The 21,944-nt window shown below is 40.1% G+C and overlaps 1 protein-coding gene across 1 annotated transcript in view; it reads left to right on the top strand.

The window, feature by feature from the left end:
- tenm3 (teneurin transmembrane protein 3) overlaps window positions 1-16,006 on the top strand; it is a 227,439-nt gene extending 211,433 nt beyond the window's left edge. Inside the window, exons 27-33 of the mRNA XM_084098060.1 lie at window positions 2,387-3,261; window positions 4,162-4,337; window positions 5,149-5,384; window positions 6,020-6,316; window positions 8,443-10,054; window positions 10,179-10,309; window positions 10,534-16,006. Of these exons, the coding sequence (XP_083954186.1) occupies window positions 2,387-3,261; window positions 4,162-4,337; window positions 5,149-5,384; window positions 6,020-6,316; window positions 8,443-10,054; window positions 10,179-10,309; window positions 10,534-11,292 (4,086 nt within the window). The 3' untranslated portion in view covers window positions 11,293-16,006. The remainder of the gene's footprint in view (window positions 1-2,386; window positions 3,262-4,161; window positions 4,338-5,148; window positions 5,385-6,019; window positions 6,317-8,442; window positions 10,055-10,178; window positions 10,310-10,533) is intronic.
- The last annotated feature ends 5,938 nt before the right edge of the window (window positions 16,007-21,944 follow it).

Here is a 21,944-nt window from a genome sequence, read left to right as displayed (position 1 = left end):
CACTGAAATGGTGTTAGGATGACTGGCCTTGTTTCAAAGATAAAAACAGAGGCTGGAAGCAACTGAAACTGTTGCCTCATTTGAACTGGAAGGCAGGATTGTTTTTCATGTTGTCCTTGATACATTTTAATATTATTTTGTATTTATTTACTATTTGTTTATAATAATTAAACATTTGTATTATCTGAAACCCTGTAAATAATAGCTTATTATTTAAAGGACCATAACAGAGAGTTTTAGAGCTTGCAGACTTTTAAATTATAAGTCTTAATTAATATTTTTATCTAGCCAACCACTTATAGTAAACTGCACTATGACCTTCTGTCCATCCACTGACCTCAAGACAAACCAAAAGCCTGAGGTCAGCCCTCTGTAGCAGCCTCCACCCAAACAAAAACCAGAGGAACTTTCTTGAAGACCTGGAGCTCCCCCCCATGGCTGCTTTCCATCTAATCAGCTTAGATTAGTGAGTCTGTGGAAAACATCATTGACAGGTCCACTCGGTAGTTTTTTTTCCTCATTAAAAAAAGTTTTACACAAAGGAATAAATAGTACATTTGAAAAATATGATTAATATGATGAACACTCCTGAGTTTAAGACTGCAGTCAAATCAGTAGCCTAATAAAAGCTGTTTTATTTTACATGGAGCAGTTTTTCTCAACATGTGATCTCCATGTTGAGATCACATGATCAGCTGACTACTATTAGTTTTATCTCAGTACCCCACTCTGATAGGGCACATTCTGGAATAAATTAATCATAGCTGGCTGTAAATAGATTATGTCTGCAATGACAATAGCTGAAATTGTATGTGATGCTACATTAATGTCGTTGAGTCTCAGCAGTCCAAGACTACCATATCAGCCAACCCAACAAACAAGAAATTGTGTTCTTTGGTAATTGTGTAATTTGGTAATATCTATTGTGGGTGTAGGAGTGAGACTCCATTTTACCTGCAACTTTATTATCAAGAGGGCCTTTTGCTTGAAATGGGGTGATATGCAGTGTATCCACAATCTTAGGCAGAATCCTTTCTCCCCTCACTTTATTTTTTTCTGGTCTCCCCACCAATCCCATTTGTCTCTGTCTAAGTGATGGAGGTTGGGGACGAGACATAAGGCGGTTGTCTAACATACCCTTGGGTCCAGGCTCAGTGAAGCTCAGTGAAGTATGGACAGACCCAGACAGTTGGTGTCAGCCTCACAATTACCCAAACGTTTGCTGTAGCAAGTCATCGATGTGCATCATTAAGGATATATACAGCTCAACCTACACAACTGTCACCTACCTCATTTAGGCCAATAGGGACAGCAGAAAATAACTCAAAAAACTCTTCAAGGAAATCTTCAGTTAAATCTGGGTTTAAAATGTTCAGTCTAAATCAAGTTTGTCCCCAAAGCATAAAAAGTACTCTAAGGCTACCAAGTTTCCCTTTTGCATATCAGGTGGTGACCTGAGGGTTGATGAAACATTTTAGGTGGCATGTTGTGGCGCACCCAAGTAAAATCTGTTTGCCCTAAGTAAAATCTGTTCTTAAGTTCATGCATTATGTAGAAGGTGGAATCACAGACGGGCCATGGCTGAGCAGAGAAAGCTTTTATCCACAGGAGCTGCTGTAGTTCAGAACCATTACGCTTTAATGTGGTGCTCTTGGTTGAAGACATTGAAGACTTTCTGGTTAAAGAAAGTCCCAATCATGCCATATAAGTTGATTTCATTGAGAATAAGTCTCCATTAGTGTTCATTAGTGTTCATCAGCTTTAGGAACAGACTGAAAATTACATTGTCAGCTTATCTTCACAAGAGTGAGTTATAGATTATGCAGTTGCATAACTTTTCCCCACTGGCACTTGGCAGCGTTATTGAAGTTGTCGAGACTGTATTCAAGAAATATTGAAACCAGATAATTCAGACAGACAAGACAATGTATAATCAAGGAAAGAATACTTGCACTTTTCTCTGTATGTCTGAGAGAAAGTGTGTGGTGGTGAAGGATTTTATTTTATTAATAGACATCCAAAAAAGACTGTCCTTGCAAACCTTCTTTAACAGCCTTGTTGAAGCAGTGGAGGTATTCCAGTCATCCATGTGGACAATGTTGTTCTGGCTGTGCTTTTGTTTGCCAGACAGTTGTTCCCTGTAGGCGCTGAGGAATTGCATCCCATTGCAAAATAAATGACCCAGCGACAGGCAAATCGAATGAACTTGAGGCACCCAATGTATTAAGCCTCCAAAGTAACAGATCCTTCTTCATCAGTGTCAGACCCAAACATCAACTGTGCACAGAGTGAGAGAGCAGGCGGTAGATGTAATTACGTGTCTGTGTATGTGTGTATATGCATGCAAGTTTTTGTGAGCTGTTTGTTTGATCTGTCCTTTCTCCAGGTGCGTTTAGAGTGGCCTACAGACCTGGCCATCAACCCTATGGACAACTCTATCTATGTGCTTGACAACAACGTTGTACTACAGATAACCGAGAACAGGCAGGTGCGCATTGTGGCAGGCAGACCTATGCATTGCCAGGTGCCAGGCATCGAGTACACCATGGGAAAGCGTGCCATCCAGACCACTCTGGAAGGTGCAACAGCCATTGCTTTGTCATACAGCGGTGTGCTCTATATTTCGGAGACGGATGAAAAGAAGATCAACCGCATCAGACAAGTTAGCACGGATGGCGAGATTTCTCACTTGGCAGGAGCACCCTCCGACTGTGACTGCAAGAACGATGCTAACTGTGACTGTTACCAGACGGGCGATGGGTATGCCAAAGACGCAAGGCTAAATGCTCCTTCCTCTCTGGTGGTCTCTCCTGATGGAACGCTCTACGTAGCTGACCTGGGAAACATTAGAATTCGTGCCATACGTCACAATCGACCTCCGCAAGGCTCTTCGGGTCTTTTTGAAGTTGCATCACCTGCCTCGCAAGAACTTTACGTGTTTGACTCCAATGGAACACATCAGTTTACTATGAGCTTAGTCACTGGTGACTATAAGTACAACTTTAGCTATAGCAATGAGGATGATGTCACCGCTGTAACAGATAGCAGTGGAAATACGCTCCGGGTTCGTCGTGACCCCAATCGAATGCCAGTGCGCATTGTTGCCCCTGACAACCAGGTCATTTGGCTGACAATTGGTACAAATGGAGGGCTTAAGACCCTCACAGCACAGGGGCAGGAACTAGTGCTCTTCACCTACCATGGAAACAGCGGCCTGCTAGCCACCAAAAGCATCCAAATTGGCTGGACCACATTTTATGAGTGAGTGCTTCTACTAATTCCTTTACATTACAGCACAGCGCATCTCTTTTTTATTATTATTAGATTTTAAATTAAGATATTCAGTGTGGTCTCAGATATATGCATATACATACTAAATTAAAAAAAAAAAGTAAAGAAGTTTGAGTTTTTACCTTTTAAAGATTTTTTTAAGATGTGCAGTTTTGTCAGCCTTGACATTTTGGATACATTGATGTTGCAGTGCACATTCCTGCTGTAGGGTTTAATAATGCTTTTCTAAGTCTTCAAAAATGCAGCATGTAGTTACAAAACCTACCATTTAATTTCACCACATGCTATTTAGAGCATGGTGAAAATGCTAAATGAATTTGAATGACATTTTCCGGCTGGTGGTGTACCAAAAGGTTTTGCATAATGCCAGTCTGGGGTAGGTCCTTCTGGCAAACATGTTGGACTCAGTGTCTGTGCACCTACCCTGCAATAACCACAAAGACATTGCAGGCATTGACAGACCTTAATGATTATGACTTCAATGAGTCAAGTTTTTATTATGTTTGTGGGTAAGAATTAATCCCCATTTTATATATATAAAAAAAAAATGTCCTCCGGCCAGTTGTGAGTGTAAGGCAACTCAAACTAGGCAGCATTTGTCAAAAAGCAAACCACACTGGAAAGAAACAGCCTATTTCACGTTTTTTCTGCACTTTTGTTTACGCCACATTTTTCTTTGTCTAGTGTACACAAGCAGATTGTCCATTTGACCTCTGTCAGATAGCATACATATAAACAAGGCCCAAACAAGACTGACTCTAAACTGTACACTAGTCTGCTTAATGTCATTCCATCATTAGAACTGCTGCTGACCACACATAAGTGAGGTCCAACTGCAAAAGGTGCTGTAATGGCATTTTTGATTTTCAGCTATGATAGTGAAGGACGCCTGACCAACGTGACATTCCCCACCGGGATTATCACCAGTCTGATTGGAGAGATGGACAGAGCCCTAACAGTGGACATTGAGACCTCAGGACGAGACGACGATGTCAGCATCACCACCAATCTCTCCTCCATTGACTCATTTTACACATTAGTTCAAGGTGCGCCATATCTCTGCCCTATTATTATTAACAATGCCCTGATGGTGCTTTAAACTGACCTGTTGCTTTAAGTCTTGGAAATGTTCCACACTGCTAATCAAGCTGTAACTCACAGGTTAAATCAATATTAATGACCAAACACTCATTACTCATTCATTAGAGCTAAAATTGTCAGATGGTAATTTATAGTTTCACTATAATCACAGCACCACAGGGAATGAAAACTGGACAGCTGGGTTCTGAAATAATACATCTGCATAGCACAGTTTAAAGCTGAATTATTTTAATGTTAAAATACTTTTAAAAACCTTAGCCCAGCTTAATATGCAAAGACAAATAATCAAAACATCCCAAACTGTCTTAACCAGTGACCTGAGTTTGGGACAGGACAGTATGTTTATTTAACCAGTTGCAGATTGGGAAACCTGTTTGAAAAGTTATTTTTGCAATTTTGTTTGGTGATGCAGAAATTACACACTTCTGCTTTATAGGGAGAAGTAACAGGCAGCAATAGGGTGACTTAATGCCAATTTGGGAAAAGTCATTATATTAAAATGAATTTAGTTAGATTAAAGAAGATTATGTATTTATTTGTTAAAGTGTAACCACAGCACAAACCAATGTAGTTCATGTGTCATGGGGTTTTCTTTTTACAAATCCTTTTCTAACCTCCTTAACTAAATATGATGGGACTTGATAAAAATCAAGGTGGTGATCCTGCCACACTGAATTAACAGTCTTAACATAATCCTTTATAACCTATCTTCTCCGGCTTTTTCCCCCACTCATTTCACTGTTTTCCTCTTCATAGATCAACTAAGAAACAGCTACCAGGTGGGCTATGATAACTCTATGAGGGTCATCTACGCCAATGGAATGGACTCTCACTTCCAGACCGAGCCTCATATTCTTGCAGGCGCATCCAACCCAACAGTGGCCAGAAGAAACATGACGCTGCCTGGAGAAAATGGACAGAACTTGGTGGAGTGGCGCTTCAGAAAAGAACAGAACAGGGGCAAGGTTGTAGTGTTCGGCAGGAAACTCAGGGTATGTAAAAATGTAATTTAGAAAGCTCTTTGTCAGTAGTCATATATATTAGATGTGTTTACTGGCGTAGTCAGAATAATGCATTATGTCTGTACAATACTCTTCATAATGCTGTTTTTGGCATGACTGATGTGAGAGTGCTAAATTATTGGCATTTTAAAATATGCATTAGTATTTCTGCAAACACTGAAACAAGAGGCTTCATCTTTAATATTAATTGAAACAACCCTCATATCCACATTTTTATTTAAACTAATTCTGACATAATGCAACCCACAGACACATATCAGAGAATGGCTTAAGAAAAGCTTTTGTCTATTCATCAGCTTCTGTCAGTGAACCAAACTATCTATTTCTCTTCTAAATTCTCTATTATTTTTTCTATATATATTGTTTTTGTAATGAAGAAGAGTTATGAAGAGCAGCTGAATTGTAATTGTAATTGAGAGAGAGAGAGAGAGAGTGTCACATAATGTGTTGATGACCAATATGTATGAAATTTTTATGTTCTATTCTGTCCTCAAAGTAATATATGTCTCTGAAATTAGGGTAACCAACTCCACACAAAAATACTATACCTGTTGTTAGCAATGAATGTTCTAATCAGTAAAATATTCTGTTTTCTTATCATAAAGGTCAACGGTAGAAACCTGCTGTCTGTGGACTATGACCGCTCACTGCGCTCAGAGAAAATATATGATGACCATCGAAAGTTCCTTCTGAAGATCGTGTATGATGCCTCTGGTCATCCTACACTGTGGGTGCCCAGCAGTAAGCTTATGTCTGTCAACCTCACCTATTCCAACACTGGCCAGGTCACAAGCCTCCAGAGAGGACCCACAATTGAGAGGGTAGAATACGACAGCCAGGGACGCATAGTCTCCAGAACCTTTGCTGATGGCAAAACCTGGAGTTACACCTACTTGGACAAGGTGAGAATTGTGAATTTTTTAAACAGTAGCTAGGCCTCTTATACCAGAAGATTTGCTAGATTGTGTTGCATATGTGTTGTGTTATTTGTCTGAAATTTCCAAAGGTTATTTTGCAAGGAAGTTTAAAATGTCTCAATCAGACTTATAAAGATATAAATGGATTGACAGTGTTTGGAAAGTACTAAGTTCCTTGTGTTACATTTGTGCATGCACATACATTTGATACTCCAGCACAATTTACCCTTAAGGGTAAATGCTTTTTGGAGATTGGTAGTATGAATATTCCACTTTCCTTGTATGGAAGTGCAGCCTGGACAATCTGCATAATAATTATGTGTTTCACATAAGAATACTGGGTTGGAACAAAATGGGAGCAAGTAAATAATGACAGAAAACTTAATTTCTGGTTGAACTGTTTCTTTGAGTTCAAGGTGTCCACAATCCGCCATCATAACTGAGATTTCCTTATGGTTACTCCCTTTGAAGTGGTTTTCCTTAAGCACACTATTTTCACTGTGTCAGCAGTACAAACATGAAGTTTGTTGGTCCAGAGAAATAGCTATACTACAATGACTAGTGGGGCAACGGATCACAAAACTCACGATTCGGATCATTTAAGGTTTTTGAGCCACGGATCGGATCATTTTTCAGATCAGCAAAAAAAATTTTTTTTGGGGGGGGGGGGGGTAAATTTAACTTTGCTTTATAACTTTGTAACTTAAATGTAATCATTTGGACGTGTTTTGTCTTGCCACTCTATGATGGTTAAACTTAGCAGTTAATCCACAAATCACATGAATGCCGAACCGTGTGGCCTGGTCCATACGGATCATGGATCAACTGTGATCCGTTGCACCCCTAACAAAGACCCCTAGTTATCTAAGAGTCAGAAATTTATGTGGCTGGTTTATAGACTTCAGAAACTGGTGTGTACAGAAAGGGAGAGAAACTGGATGTTGTGGATGTTTGTTGAGAGGAAATTTGCTTTGTAAAGTCTTTTATAGACAAAGTTACAGTCTTAAAATGAGACTGCAGGGAAAACCCGTGGTTTGAGCTAAGCCTAATGATACCATAAAGATAGAGACAAAGAGTGATATGAAAAGAATAAATTGTACCCCAACCCTTCAAACTTGCAGGACATCCCAGCTTTTTTGCTGTTGTATGCTGTACAGTTTTGTTTATGGACATTTAATTATAATGAAATATTTTTAGATAAAATTTGAGTTTCCCTTAAGAGAGCACTCAGCCACAACCACAAAAGTTTTGTGGCAAGAAAAACCATGGTGTGCAAATGTGTAGATTAAATATGCATGGATAGTCTGTCTTTCCGTCGCCTGCCACATGCGCAGGTAGCGTGACCAGTGAGAGGATATCAAACATACGCCACCAGCAGTGCCTAGGGAACTAGAATAATGTCTGTCCAAGTATGGTTGACAAGGTGAAGGCTTCTCAAAGGTAGACACCTCCTGTAGCAATTCCCCAAGGTGGAGAGGCCTCTAAGGATATCCCTCAAAATCTGCAGACGTCAGTCAGTGTGCTTATTTTACCAAGCAAGACATGAATATAAGTGGAGTGATGCGGTAGCTCTGAATGCCACAGTCTCAGATCCATTCAACGTAAGGGTCTGGGGATGTCTGTACTTAAGCCCCACAACATGAAACACTTATTTATCATCCTTTGCTTAAACTCACCTCTCACATTGTCCAACAAGACCCAAAACAGGCACAGAATAAACATGAGGCCTCCATCATTCATAACTCAAAGACAACTTGCTGACTTGTTTGTTTACCTCAAGCTTCCAGCTTAGCATACAGATGCATTTTAAAACCCCTTTTTATTGATGCCCCAGTTCCACAATATTCAGAGCACGAAAACCGTTTTCAACCCACCTTATTGAGATAAGTATGGGCACATCATGAGGCTAAAGCCTCATATTTATGCAGCAACAGACCTGCATTTAGAAGCTTGAGGGTCAAGGAGAACTCAATTAGGCAAAGAACGAATCACTAAATGGAGCGTTAATACCTGCTTTTACACACGATTTGTATTTTAATAGCATGTAAGAAAAGCATGAAAGAGTAATTGTTTAGGTTAATTTCTCCTCTCTCCCACCTTTTGATTTACAGTCCATGGTGCTGCTATTACACAGCCAGCGGCAGTACATTTTTGATTACGATCTGCAGGATCGACTCTCTGCCATCACTATGCCAAGTGTGGCCCGTCACACCATGCAAACCATCCGCTCTGTTGGTTACTACCGCAACATCTACAATCCACCTGAAAGTAATGCCTCAGTTACGGTGGACTACAGTGAGGATGGCCAGCTCTTGCGGGTGGCACACCTGGGCACTGGCCGGCGTGTCCTCTATAAGTACCGGAGACAGAACAAGTTGTCCGAGATCTTATACGACAGCACACGGGTCAGCTTCACCTATGATGAGACAGCAGGTGTGCTGAAAACTGTCAACCTTCAGAGTGAGGGTTTCATTTGTTCTATCAGATATCGACAGATAGGTCCTCTGGTGGACCGGCAGATATTCCGCTTCAGTGAGGATGGCATGGTTAATGCCCGCTTTGACTACACCTATGACAATAGCTTCCGAGTCACCAGCATGCAAGGAGTCATCAACGAGACCCCTCTTCCTATAGACCTTTATCAGTTTGACGACATCTCTGGCAAAGTAGAGCAGTTTGGGAAATTCGGAGTAATCTATTATGATATTAATCAGATTATATCAACAGCTGTAATGACCTATACAAAGCACTTTGACGTACATGGCCGCATCAAGGAGATCCAGTACGAGATCTTCCGCTCCCTCATGTACTGGATCACCATCCAGTATGACAACATGGGCCGTGTCACCAAAAGGGAAATAAAGATTGGCCCTTTCGCCAACACCACCAAATATGGCTATGAGTATGATGTGGACGGGCAGCTGCAGACAGTCTACCTAAATGAAAAAATGATGTGGCGGTATAATTATGACCTGAATGGCAACTTACACCTGCTGAACCCTGGCAACAGTGCACGACTCACTCCCCTCCGCTATGACCTACGGGACCGCATCACACGGCTGGGCGATGTGCAGTATCGTATGGATGAAGATGGCTTTCTGCGACAAAGGGGTGCTGAGATCTTTGAGTACAACTCCAAAGGGCTCTTGGTTCGGGTGCATAGTAAAGCCAGTGGCTGGACCATCCAGTACCGCTATGATGGGCTAGGAAGACGCCTGGCCTCTCGTAATAGCCTGGGCCAGCACCTTCAGTTCTTTTATGCGGACCTCAACTATCCAACACGCATCACCCATGTGTACAACCACTCAAGCTCTGAAATTACCTCGCTCTACTATGACCTACAAGGCCATCTGTTTGCCATGGAGATCAGCAGTGGTGAGGAGTTTTACATCGCTTGTGACAACACAGGAACACCACTTGCAGTATTCAGCAGCAATGGGCTTCTCCTCAAGCAGGTGCAATATACTGCTTATGGAGAGATCTACTTTGACTCTAACCCTGACTTCCAGTTGGTTATTGGATTCCATGGTGGCCTATATGACCCTTTAACAAGATTGCTGCACTTTGGAGAGCGAGACTATGACATTCAAGCAGGCCGTTGGACCACCCCAGATATTAGCACCTGGACCAGGGTGGGTAAAGACCCAGCTCCCTTCAACTTGTACATGTTCCGCAATAATAATCCCATCAGCAAGGTGCATGAAGTCAAGGAGTATGTTACAGGTAAGAGAGGGCCCTTCTGACATGCTGTATTGGTGTTTTGTTTGTGCAACCATGATTTTAATTAGTTTAATTGATTAGGGTTTTTTTTGTTTGTTTTTTACTATGTCTGTTCTTTATTTTATAGATGTCAACATCTGGCTTGTGACATTTGGCTTTCATCTGCATAATGTCATCCCAGGATTTCCCATCCCTAAATTTGACCTCACCCAACCCTCACTGGAAATGAGGAAGAGTCAACTATGGGATGACCTACCGGTATGCCATCTAATGCATTTTTCCCTTATGAATCTTATGAATATGTTTGACTTTCTCTGTCCTACATAAACTACTTGGCTGGATCTTTTTAAAATTTGCTATTTTAGTTTAAAAGAACACGATAAAAAAACAAAGTCTTTTAATTTGTATCATTCAAGTTCAAACTCAAATATAAAAATAATTTTAATTATCTAATGTGTTTTGTCTTTTTCTGCCAACTTTAGTCCATCTCAGGGGTCCAGCAGGAGGTTATGAGGCAGGCCAAGGCTTTCCTATCTTTTGAGAGGATGCCAGAGATCCAGTTAAGCCGACGACGTTCAAGCCGGGAAAAACCTTGGCTGTGGTTTGCCACAGTCAAATCCCTCATTGGTAAAGGTGTGATGCTTGCCATTACCAGTAAAGGCCAGGTGGCCACTAACGCACTGAACATAGCAAATGAGGACTGCATTAAAGTGGCCACTGTCCTCAACAATGCCTTCTATCTAGAGGACCTGCACTTCACAGTGGAAGGCCGCGACACGCACTACTTTATAAAGACCAGCCTGCCCGAGAGTGACCTGGGCGCCCTGCGACTCACTAGCGGTCGCAAGAGTCTAGAGAACGGAGTCAACGTAACAGTGTCACAGTCCACGACCGTGGTCAACGGGCGGACACGTCGCTTTGCAGATGTGGAGTTGCAGTATGGCGCATTGGCTCTGCATGTGCGCTATGGCATGACACTGGACGAGGAGAAGGCACGTGTCTTAGAGCAGGCCCGCCAAAGAGCACTGTCAAGTGCATGGGCTCGGGAGCAGCAGCGTGTGCGTGACGGGGAGGAGGGAGTGCGTCTTTGGACAGAGGGGGAGAAGAGGCAGTTGCTCAGCTCTGGGAAGGTGCTGGGTTATGACGGCTACTATGTACTATCAGTGGAGCAGTACCCTGAACTGGCCGACAGTGCCAACAATATCCAGTTCCTGAGGCAGAGCGAGATTGGGAAGAGGTAACAGTCTGCACAGCACAGGCTGTTCAACAGACTACTGCCCCTCTTCTCCCCAAGCTCCTCTCTCCTGTGTACACACTCCCAGAACTCCTATCCCAGAGACTTAAGGGAAAGGGGTTATGTCAGAGAAGTGAGGAGTTGTGCCTAAGTGCCACACACACACTGCAATTATACAAAAAAGAAACTTGAGGCACTTCCTCTCATTGACTGAACCACACCCCCATTCTACATATTTGTCCACATTATTGCATTGAATGGATAATGGACTCTCTAAGAGAGCAACCCAAGAAAAAAAAAACTCAGTTATGGTTTGTTTTTTTTGTTTGTTTGTTTTTTTGCTTTTTTATATAAAACCTTAAAGGTGACATGGTCAGTGATAAAATAGAGGGGAAAAAATCAAATGTGTTTACATGCAAAGACCACTGCACCCAGATGAACTAATATAATGTCTTTTTTCGCAAGACAGTGACTAATTCAGTGGTTCAAACTGTCCTGGGCATCCTTGTTTTCAGCAAAATTTTGTCAACTAGTGAGGACTGAGGTTTCAGACTGTGAGCTAGTTGATCGTTTCTCTTCTGCTTTGATTTTGTTAAGGGACACAGTTGTGGTTCATATAATCAAATCTGAGTGTACAATCTCATTCCTGAACCAACCCGAGTGGTGAATAGAGCGGAAACTGACAGAACAAAATATATAAATATATATCTCATAACTGACCGGTACTTTGACAAGAGATGTTAGAATATCTTTATGGATTTTTTTTTAATTAAAAAAATTCCACTTATCCGTACAATATTAGTCGCAGAGAAAGTAATTTATGTACAGTGTTTATACATAAAAATAAAATCTTACAAATATTGAGACTTTTTCGTCTTGTCATGCATTACTGTTTATACTCATGAATTTTACTATTTTATCTTATCCAAATTTGTGGTAATGCTAATTGAAATAAAATCAGCTGTACTGTGTCAATGAATCCTCAACATTGTTTTTCTTCTCTTTCCATACTCTGAAACTGATTGTTGCCATTTTTTCTTTTTATTTCTCTCTTTTTCAGATTGTCTAAATATGTTCAGAGATTTCATGCTGTTGCTGCAGCTGTAATCAACAATAGGTTTAGAGTAGCTGTCAGATGTGGGTTGAGTAAATACTACAATCGAATACTAAAAACCCAACAAGGGTTTAGTAATTTGCCAGAAATTATCTAAATTGTTCCTTTACAGTAATGTCATGGTAATGGTATTGTTCTGTCTTTAATTGGAATGCATTTCAAGCTTAAAGTGTCACTTTCTGTCCAGAGATACAACTTCAAGCTATAGCCTCGCTTTCTATACAGAGATATAGTTTTTTCAGAAAGTTTCCTTTTTAATGTTTTAGATTAGGGACATATGACACTAGTATTAATGTCTATTGCCACTGGCAGCATAGGGTGAAACAAAACTTCCAAGGAGTTTATATCCCTGCATTTTAACCAAGACTAAAATTTCCCTAGACATGAAGAAAGCTCAAACTCTCTTGAATCAAAAGGGACATTAGAGAGTAGACGGAGTGTGGCTTTTTCCAGTGAACACAGATATTGTAACTTACATAAGTTCTAAAGCTAGATGAATTTAGAAATGTAGGGTGTGTTCACACTTGGCAAGTTTGGCTTGATTAAAACGAACCCTGGTGTGATTGCTCTGTTAGTGCAGTTCATTTGAATAAAGCCCCTTTCACACAGAGATTCCGGAAAAAACACAGATAATGTGTACCGGGATTTGTCCCAGGATCGTTTGATTTTGGTTCATTCACACTGCCAGTGATTTTCCGGAATCTGTGAGTGCGTTCACATACATCCCGCAAAGATCCCGTAAAGACACGTGACGTCAGGATGTGTTGTAGAAAGGCCAGTCTAATCTTCCACTACCGCTCTTTCCATTGTAGTCATGCACTTGGTGGATTTTTTTACGCAGTGTCTTAAGTTTACTAATGATCTGCGCTTTTGATCTCGAGAAACCATGCTCGAGCATTTTTTTCCGGATTCGGTCGTACACTAACGCATCGCGTACCGTTCCACAAAGCTGGCGAACGATCTCAGCTTCAGCGCAGATAGTAAGGAGCTCCCGGGTCTCTGCTTCATTCTAGTTTGCACACATTTTTTCGTTCTTTTTTTGTTGATGACGAACACAAACTTTCTTCTAAGAGCAACAAAAGTTACGCATTGATCCTGGCTTTTGTTCACACGGGGCGCGTTCCGGGACTGATCCCGGCAATGTTACTAGGTCCCCATCCCAGCATCAATCCCGGGACGTGTTTGCGTTCACACAGAAGGCACTCTAGCAAATGTACGGCAATTTCCCGGGATCAACGTGCTGTGTGAAAGGGGCTTAAGTGTGAACGCTACCATTTGAACCCTGATGCGCACCAAACAAGCGGACCGAGACCCCTGAAAAGATGAGTCTCGGTCTGCTTCCAAAACGAACTCTGGAGCGTTCCGAATGATATATGAACAGAAAAACGGACCAGAGACGTGTAAACAAACCAAAAACAAGAAGATGAGACCCTAAAAAGGACAGAATGCTCAAGCATAGCTGTTTTTTCTCATCGTAGTCACGATGTTGCCCATCACAGTTCGGAACAGGCAGAACTGTGTCTTTGAGCAAATCTTCGTTTGTGTGTGTGAGACGAAGGAATTCCTGCCGCTGTTTTGATTCCTTTACACATTTTATAAGCTATTCACGAGTTCCTAGTTGGTCAAAATACCATCATATGTAGGCTAAGCACATACAACGAGCGCACACAGCATTGTTTTGGACGTTCAGTAAGTTCCGTCTCAAAATAGGCAATACGTCATTAAAGCCGACTAATCAGGTTGTGAACGTATCCCTATGCCTTTAGGTTTGGTATCTTAAAGGTTAGGTGATAAAAATGCCAATGTGAACCTGATGGTTCCCCTGGGGGGGGGAGGGGGTCTGGACCAAACGAACTAAGCGAACTGAACTACAAGTGTGAACACAGCCTGAAAGAGCACCAAATATGAAGTGAACAGTTACCTAAAAAAGATTTTCATCATGACCCACATGAATGAGATTGATTTAGGATTTATTTTACTTTTAAACATTTGACCAATGAGTTCATCTGAGAGCACCACAAACATTAAAGTGATCAGAAGTCAACCCAAAAGGGAAAAACAATATTAATTTGTATGCCTAAATGGACTGCCTCCTTCTTCAGATACTGTTTTTGTAAAGGCTTTTTAAAGATTGTATAAAATAAAATGTTCTGACTAATGAATGAGAAAATATTGTTTCCATTTTAGTTTGTTGTTTTCCTATGACAAGTTTTTTAATCAATCATGTAATTGTACGGTGGAGCATATTTTTCTATTCATGTGTGAATTGAGGTCTGAAGGAGAGATTACCCACCTGTGGGCCTGTGAGGTTTTGTTTGGGATTCTCAGTCACTGACTGATCGGGAGGGTCTCAGCTCATTGTTAGGGTGAACTTTTCCCTCTGGAAAAAAAAAGGTGAGCACTTAATTAAAACACTAGTAATAACAGAACAAGAACCACTGCAATATTAAGAAAAAAAAAAAAAGTGTTTGCCTTAAAAGGTCTACACAGATTCTCTGAGTTGCTCTGCAATACAGTAATGTTGTTTGTTGGCATAAGGAATGGCCACTGTACTCAGGAGTCCTTCAATCAGTGTGTACGAACAAATTCCAATTTTGTTTGTCAACATAGTCAAAGTATTCTTATTAAAACCCAGAACTAGCTTAACAGAGGCGGATTTGGGAAAAACATGTTACTGAGTAGCGGTGAGGATATAAATGTATGTGAGAGGAGAAGTGAGGAAAGAAAAGGTCCTGATATGTTTGCTAGTGATTGCATGCATACAGTGTAAACTCAACAAATCAAAGAAAGGTCACATTTTTCTCTTGCAGCATATTAGTGCCAATATGTACGTGGTCTGTTTTGATATTTCTTTGCACTACAATGTATATGTTAAAGATGATGCCTCTACATTATACATTATTGCAGTTGTCACATCTCTGGTCGGATCTGAGGGAAGATTGTAAAAACTGGTTATTTTTCCTAAATTAAAAGGAAAGATGCCTGTACAGAAAATCATCGGTATTTAATTTATAACTTTTGAATAAATGCCATTGTTATCACACAGTTCAGTCACTTAACAGTAATGTTTTCTCATATCGGATCTGATGTGGGATTTGGTTAACCTAAAATGTGTGCATTGTCTGACTGAATTTGTCTGAGTACTGAACATTTGAAAATGCTGTGTGTGATTAGCTTTGTAGCTACTGCGACAAAACAACCATTGCTTTTTTTTTTATTACTTTGTTTTTTGAACATTCTCTACATTTTGTGTATTTTGTATTATCTGTTATTCCAAACAAATACTACAAACTGAAGTGATTTTACCTGTAAATTCAATAACTTATCTTACGATCTCTCGTTTGTAATGAGGATTTAGAGGAAGTTGTATAATGATGTTATGTTATTTGTTTTTGCTCAGTTTTGCTTTTGTATTGTTTTATAGCCATGCGGCATCTCGAAAAAGGCTCATGATTTCCATTTGATAGACACGTCTGTTTAGAGTGCAATTAAAGTGCAATTTTGATGTAATCTAAACTAGATCACTGCTGGATTCATTACCTTTTATCTTCAACATGTTTAATGCTCCACAGAGATCAATCATAAAAAATAAAATGTAATATTCAAACTGGTTGTGTATTTATTAGTCCATTTCACAAATGTGACCACATTCACACATTCACATCTTACCCATTTAGCCAGACAGCAGAAGAATGCAATAGAGCAGTTGTTCTCTAACTGTGGGTGGTACATAGTGTGGCCCTGGAAATGTACATAAAAAAATAATAACAACAATTTACTTTTTTTTTTTAGATCTAATGTCTTGTTACTATTGTGGTGTATGTGTGTTTTTTAGAAGCTAGGGATTTTACAGATCAGCAAAGGGCCAATCAAGAAATCGATGAGCAGGGATAAAAAAACAATTGGCATTATTCATTCTGTCATTTACTCATGTCATTCCAAACCTGTATGACTTTCTTTCTTCTGCAAAATACAAAATATATTTAAAATGTCTACATTTGCTCAAAAAATAAAATAAAATAGAACGAACATTGTTGGTGACTAGGTGATGCTTTGTTCTGAGCTGACTGAAAGTGGTACTTGCCCTGAAATGTTTGAGAATTCACCGAAACTGAATATCAGTTCAATATCCATAACAGAACAGATAAAACAGAAATTAAAATAAATAAATAGATAGTACAGTCAGACTGTCATTATCACAAAATAAACCTTGACAGGGTAATAAATATAAATGTTACAATGAAAGCATGTATGTGAAATCGTTATGAAATTGCTAATTTCACGGTTTCATGATTCCCTATAATTCATCAATTATCCATATGTTTCATAAATTCATTCTTATGAAGCAGAGAGCCTTAAGGATTTGGCCCAGAAGACAGTATCTGATTTTATGGGCAAAGACACATTCCTTACTGCAGAGAAATAGCTTTGCTGGCCCTTTGCTGTTTTGAGAGCACCAGTCCAGATGTGTTTCCATAACAGTGTTTGAGGCTCACAGTGGCATAGTGCTCTCAATCAGAGTGGGACGCCATCCAAAAGGCCCCACATCTCAAATGTGGTCGTGTTTCCAGCAGCTGCAGCTGCCGAACAGAAGACACAAAGCACACATAGAAGATATGGGAAGGCTTGTCAAAAAAAAAAAAACCCTGACTGGTTGTAATGGGCTTTCCAGTCACTTCTGCTGCATGTCTTTAAGGCCAACCACATCTCTTTTGTTTGCCATTTATGAGAAGGTCTGAAGTGCTGAAACCAAGGCCACGTGGTGAAATGCCTTACAGGTGCTGTGTGTCTGTTTGCTCTCATCACTGGCGCTCCATTATACTCTCAAAGCAATCTTAACTGAACATCCAGCACAGGCTGTTCCTTGAGTGTGTGACAGACAAACGATATACAGCCTGTATGGCTGCTGCTAACCTTCTGATTTATTTTATGAATGCGAGTTAAACAAATCAGATGCTGTGTCGAGTAAAAACAAAAACATTGCTTACCGGATATCAAAAGTAAAAAAAGTATAACTGGAAGTAGGGATGATCTGATACCATTGTTTCAGAACTGATCTGATCCCAATACCAAAAATTCAGAGTATCGGTCGATGCCGATTCGATACAGCGCAGTTTTTTTAAATCATTGTAGAATTTCTACATCTCTGTGTGTGGAACTTATAATCACACTTTTATGTTAAACACAACCTCTTGAAACAGACTACTTCATTATAAAGAAAAAAAAAAACAAATGAATGAAAAAATATTTATTCATAATCTATGACAAATATATATTATGAACTAGGTTAGTGGATAATTCAGCAGCAAAAGTTAGTCTAGAAAAATCATGAGTGCATAATTATGAAATCTAAATATTTAATAAATAAAAAAAACATTATGTAGTGTGGAACAAATTAAAATGAATAAGCATAGCACTAAACCTGGTAAAATGTTACACAATGCTTGTATTGTTATAAAATACATGAATGAAAAACAAATTGTATAGAAGTAAATATATTTAAATGAAAGACATTTATTTTAAATGTATAGCGTAGCTTTTTAATCAGGCAACAACGTGATAGATAGGACAGAACAAGATAGGCTATGAATAATCTTTCATTGCGCAAAAGTATTATAATATAAGGTTGAAGGTTCCAAAACAGAGCGCCACAAAGTGCTTATGCGCACATCCCGTGCGCAGAATGATGCGCTTGAAGTAACATGGAGTCACAGCGCGCAGCACTTCACATTGAAAAGTTCAAAGCACAAAGGGAAGATATATTAAGGCTTAGTATATCTATGCTACAGTTTATTGAGCCTTTTCTTTTAACAGTTTTATATTTCAATTAATGTGCGCGTGCACAAAAACTTTAAGGGGCTTTATAATGTGTTTATGCCTTTTGTGGGACTTACCAAATAACGGAATAGTATGCACAATATTGGATTTGGATCGGTCCTGTCTGACTGATCCGGCAAAGAATTGCAGTAGGCTATCGGAGCCGATACCGATACTAGTATCGGATCGGTGCATCCCTAGCTGCAAGCAGCGATGACAGGCCCAAGCACCGGCGCCACCACCCGATGACTTCAGGCAAACAGTGCACGGTGGGCAATATGCATTTAAGCTAGTAAATATAAAAGTGAAACAATCAGCCTAATCGGTTGAGTTACAGGAGTTAATAACGGAGCAATAAAGCAACAGCAATAAAGTGAAAAAATAAAGTGTATTTACAATATTCACATGAAACTCCAAAGTCTACTCGAAGTCTATTCGCACCATATGTAGTAACTGAGAGCGGATCAATCAGAGATTATTTAGTTCAAACAGAATCCCATAGAAAGTCCAAATGCACAATACTATAAGAAATATGTCATTTGAGATGCCATTCAGTCTGGAAACTAACTGACTCTTCTACATATAAGACAGAGAACGCTTGTAAAAGATAATCCCAACTAGAGAACAAACATAAGATGTTCAACTTTATAGGCAGTTTTAGAGATAGAGGTTTCTGGATCATTCTTTTGCTCCAGCTGTTTCACCCATTTCTTGTCTCTCCTCTGAAAACACTCTGTGGTCATCTTTACAGATTCCTCAAACTTACAGAACTTAACTCTTTCCCCGCCATTGATGGAAATTTCCGTCATTAGGGAGACAACGCTTCCACGCCATTGATGGAAATTTTCCAGCTTTCCGTTTTTTCACTGTTATTCGGTAGGGGGCGCTATAAGGCATCTTCTGAAAGAGTACTGAATCTCCTGATTAAAACACAGGCGAAGAAGAAGCAGAAACAAGCAATATCATATGTAAGCATGCATATGTAAAATAACGCAATCATCAACATTAAACAGCATATAAATTAAAACTGCCTTATGTTACTGAATGAAATGTCAACCCAGGACGAGGTATAGGACTGTGCAAGCAATTAGAAATACACTTCATGGTTAAGATTACTTTCATCAGAGTCTTTAAAATCATTCTGCTGTGCACACTAGGGCTGAACGATTAATTGCATTTGCGATAATATCGCGATATGATAAAACAATGTTTTTTTAACCACAAAGGCTGCGATTACATCTCTAGTCACGTGACACACGAGAATAAAGCAGTCTGCAGAGAAAGCATAAACCTAGCATGCTACGCTGTACCTTGACCTGTTGTACAATGGCCTCAGGCTCGACAGAACCTGACCCTGCGGAATCTTTAGTGTCAAAGAGAAACAGTGCATCAGTTGTGTGAGACTATTTTGGCTTTAAAAAAGTAGATGCTGCACAGCGTCAGTATAAAGCAGTTTGCTGTTGTTATGAGGAGGAGGAGGCGGGAACCGGCGAACATTTAAAGACTTTAATAATAAAATAAACAAATAAAAATTAAAGTAAAGGTAGCAGCCCCTCACGGACGACTGCTGCCACATATAACAAAAAATGCAAACATACAGTAGAGTCGCAGCGGAACTGAAAACAAAGTTTTTCGCTGCTACAACTGACATGTGGACAAGCCATACAGCGGAGAACTATCAGAGTCTTACGGTGCATTTCATTACTGAAGACTTCGACCTCAAAGCTCGCTGCCTTCAAGCTGCCAACTTCCCAGACGACCACACAGGAGAAAATATTGCAGCCGGCCTTAGAGAGGGGCTTGCCAGCTGGGATCTCCACGAAGATAACCTTGTCTGCACTACGACGGACAACGCATCAGATATGATGAAGGCAGCACAACTTAATGAATGGACCAGGCTCCAGTGTTTCAGGCACATATTACATGTGTGACAATGTGTTTTCAGAGTGAGAGAGAATGTGATTGTGTGTAATGGTCTTGTAGCCTTGTATCACACAAATTTTTTAATTGTTATTTATTTTTCCAGAAAATGCAATCAAAGATGTGCTAGAAGCTGGTATAGGGAACTTCTCTCACAGTTGGAAGGAGGAGGCAGCAATGACTGAGGCACTGAGAGAGCTCAAACTTCCTGAGCACACCCTCATAACTGAGTGCCCAACAAGATGAGGATCGACAGAAAAGATGATTGCCAGAGTGCTAGAACAGGCCAAAGCCATATCCCATGTATTGTCAGGTGACCGATATGCACGCTCCCTCATCCCAACCTGGCAGGATATTGAAGTGTTGGAGTCTATTCACAAGGCACTGCATCCTCTCCTGGAATTTACAGACACTCTTTCTGGAGAGTATGTGAACATCTCCTTCCTCAAGCCAATTCTCCACCTTCTGGCCACATCATCCTGGCTAAAAATACAGATCAGACTATGTTGAGTAAAACCAAGGTCCAAGCTTTTGGATGTTGCGTCATTCATGGACCCTAAGTTCAAAACGCAGTACATCAGCACAAACAACATCCCTGCCATTAAAGGATAACTGTTGCCAAAATGCAACCTAGGGTCTTTTTGTTAATCTACCCGAGGCAAACTTTCATTTAAAAGCATAATTAGAATTGAAACGCCACTTTTAAGTTTGACCATATTTTCGTTTTCGGTCAAATTGCCTTTTGAATGGGAGTGCATGGGGTATCAAAAATAGTCAATCTCCGAATGCAACGTAACAGGGAGGAGAGTAAAGATGGAAGGCTCCTAAAGCTTAGTTCCATATAAATTCACGGATAATTTGTGGTTTTGTCATTAGTGAAAATCAGTATTGACCTTATATTTGAAAAAGGATGCTCATATAAGAAGCAATACTAAAATTCAGAGTCAGTTCATTCACATTCGGAGATCGACTATTTTTGACTGTCAAAATGCCGGCAGACACAGCTACAGTGAGTCGTTCAAAATCGTTCTTTTTAGTAAACTCTGTGTACACAAACAATGTTCTCAGTGCTTGAGTTCATGTGTAGAGCCCCTGGTGATACTTCGAGCAAAGTTTCATGTAGTGTTGAGCCTTCTTATTGTTTTAAAAATAGCGATTTTTGATGCTGTCATAGTAGTGCCCCAAGCACTCCCATTCAAAAGGCAATTTGACCGAAAACGAAAATACGGTCAAACTCAAAAGTGCCGTTTCCATTCTAATTATGCTTTTAAAAGCTTGAAAGTTTGCCTTGGGTAGATTAACAAAAAGACCCTAGGTTGCATTTTGGCGACAGTTATCCTTTAAGACCCGACTGAAGACGGAAATACTATAATAATCAACAAGATGTACACATATAACCAAGTTAATAATTATGTCCTTAAATTTGATACTTCCACAAACACATACATATTTATTTGTAATTCAACTGCAAAACTAATGTGATTTTCTTTTTCATCTGGCAGGAGAAGAGATAGTGAAATCGTTCAGAAGTCTCCAAGTGCACAGCCCTCTGGGGAAAAGGCATAGAAGTCACTTGGCAGCCTTTTCAAAGCCACTATGGCCTCTTCTGCTTTGCCTGAGCAACTTGAAGATGTTACGGAGGCAGAGTTAAAGTTACCCGTTGACCCCTGTCATTGATGGAGAGGAAGATCCCTTGGCCTGGTGGAAGGTGCACAAGATCAACTTCCCACAACTGTGCAAGATAGCCCACCAGTATCTCTGGTTTTCCTAGCAAAAAACCTATGAGCTACTGAGAACCATACATTAGG

The sequence above is a fragment of the Abramis brama genome (genome assembly GCF_963993115.1).
Source record: "Abramis brama genome assembly, chromosome: 2".
Classification (NCBI taxonomy): domain Eukaryota; kingdom Metazoa; phylum Chordata; class Actinopteri; order Cypriniformes; family Leuciscidae; genus Abramis; species Abramis brama.
The sequence above is the reverse complement of the archived record's forward strand: the minus strand, read 5'-3'. Positions and strand labels throughout refer to the sequence as shown.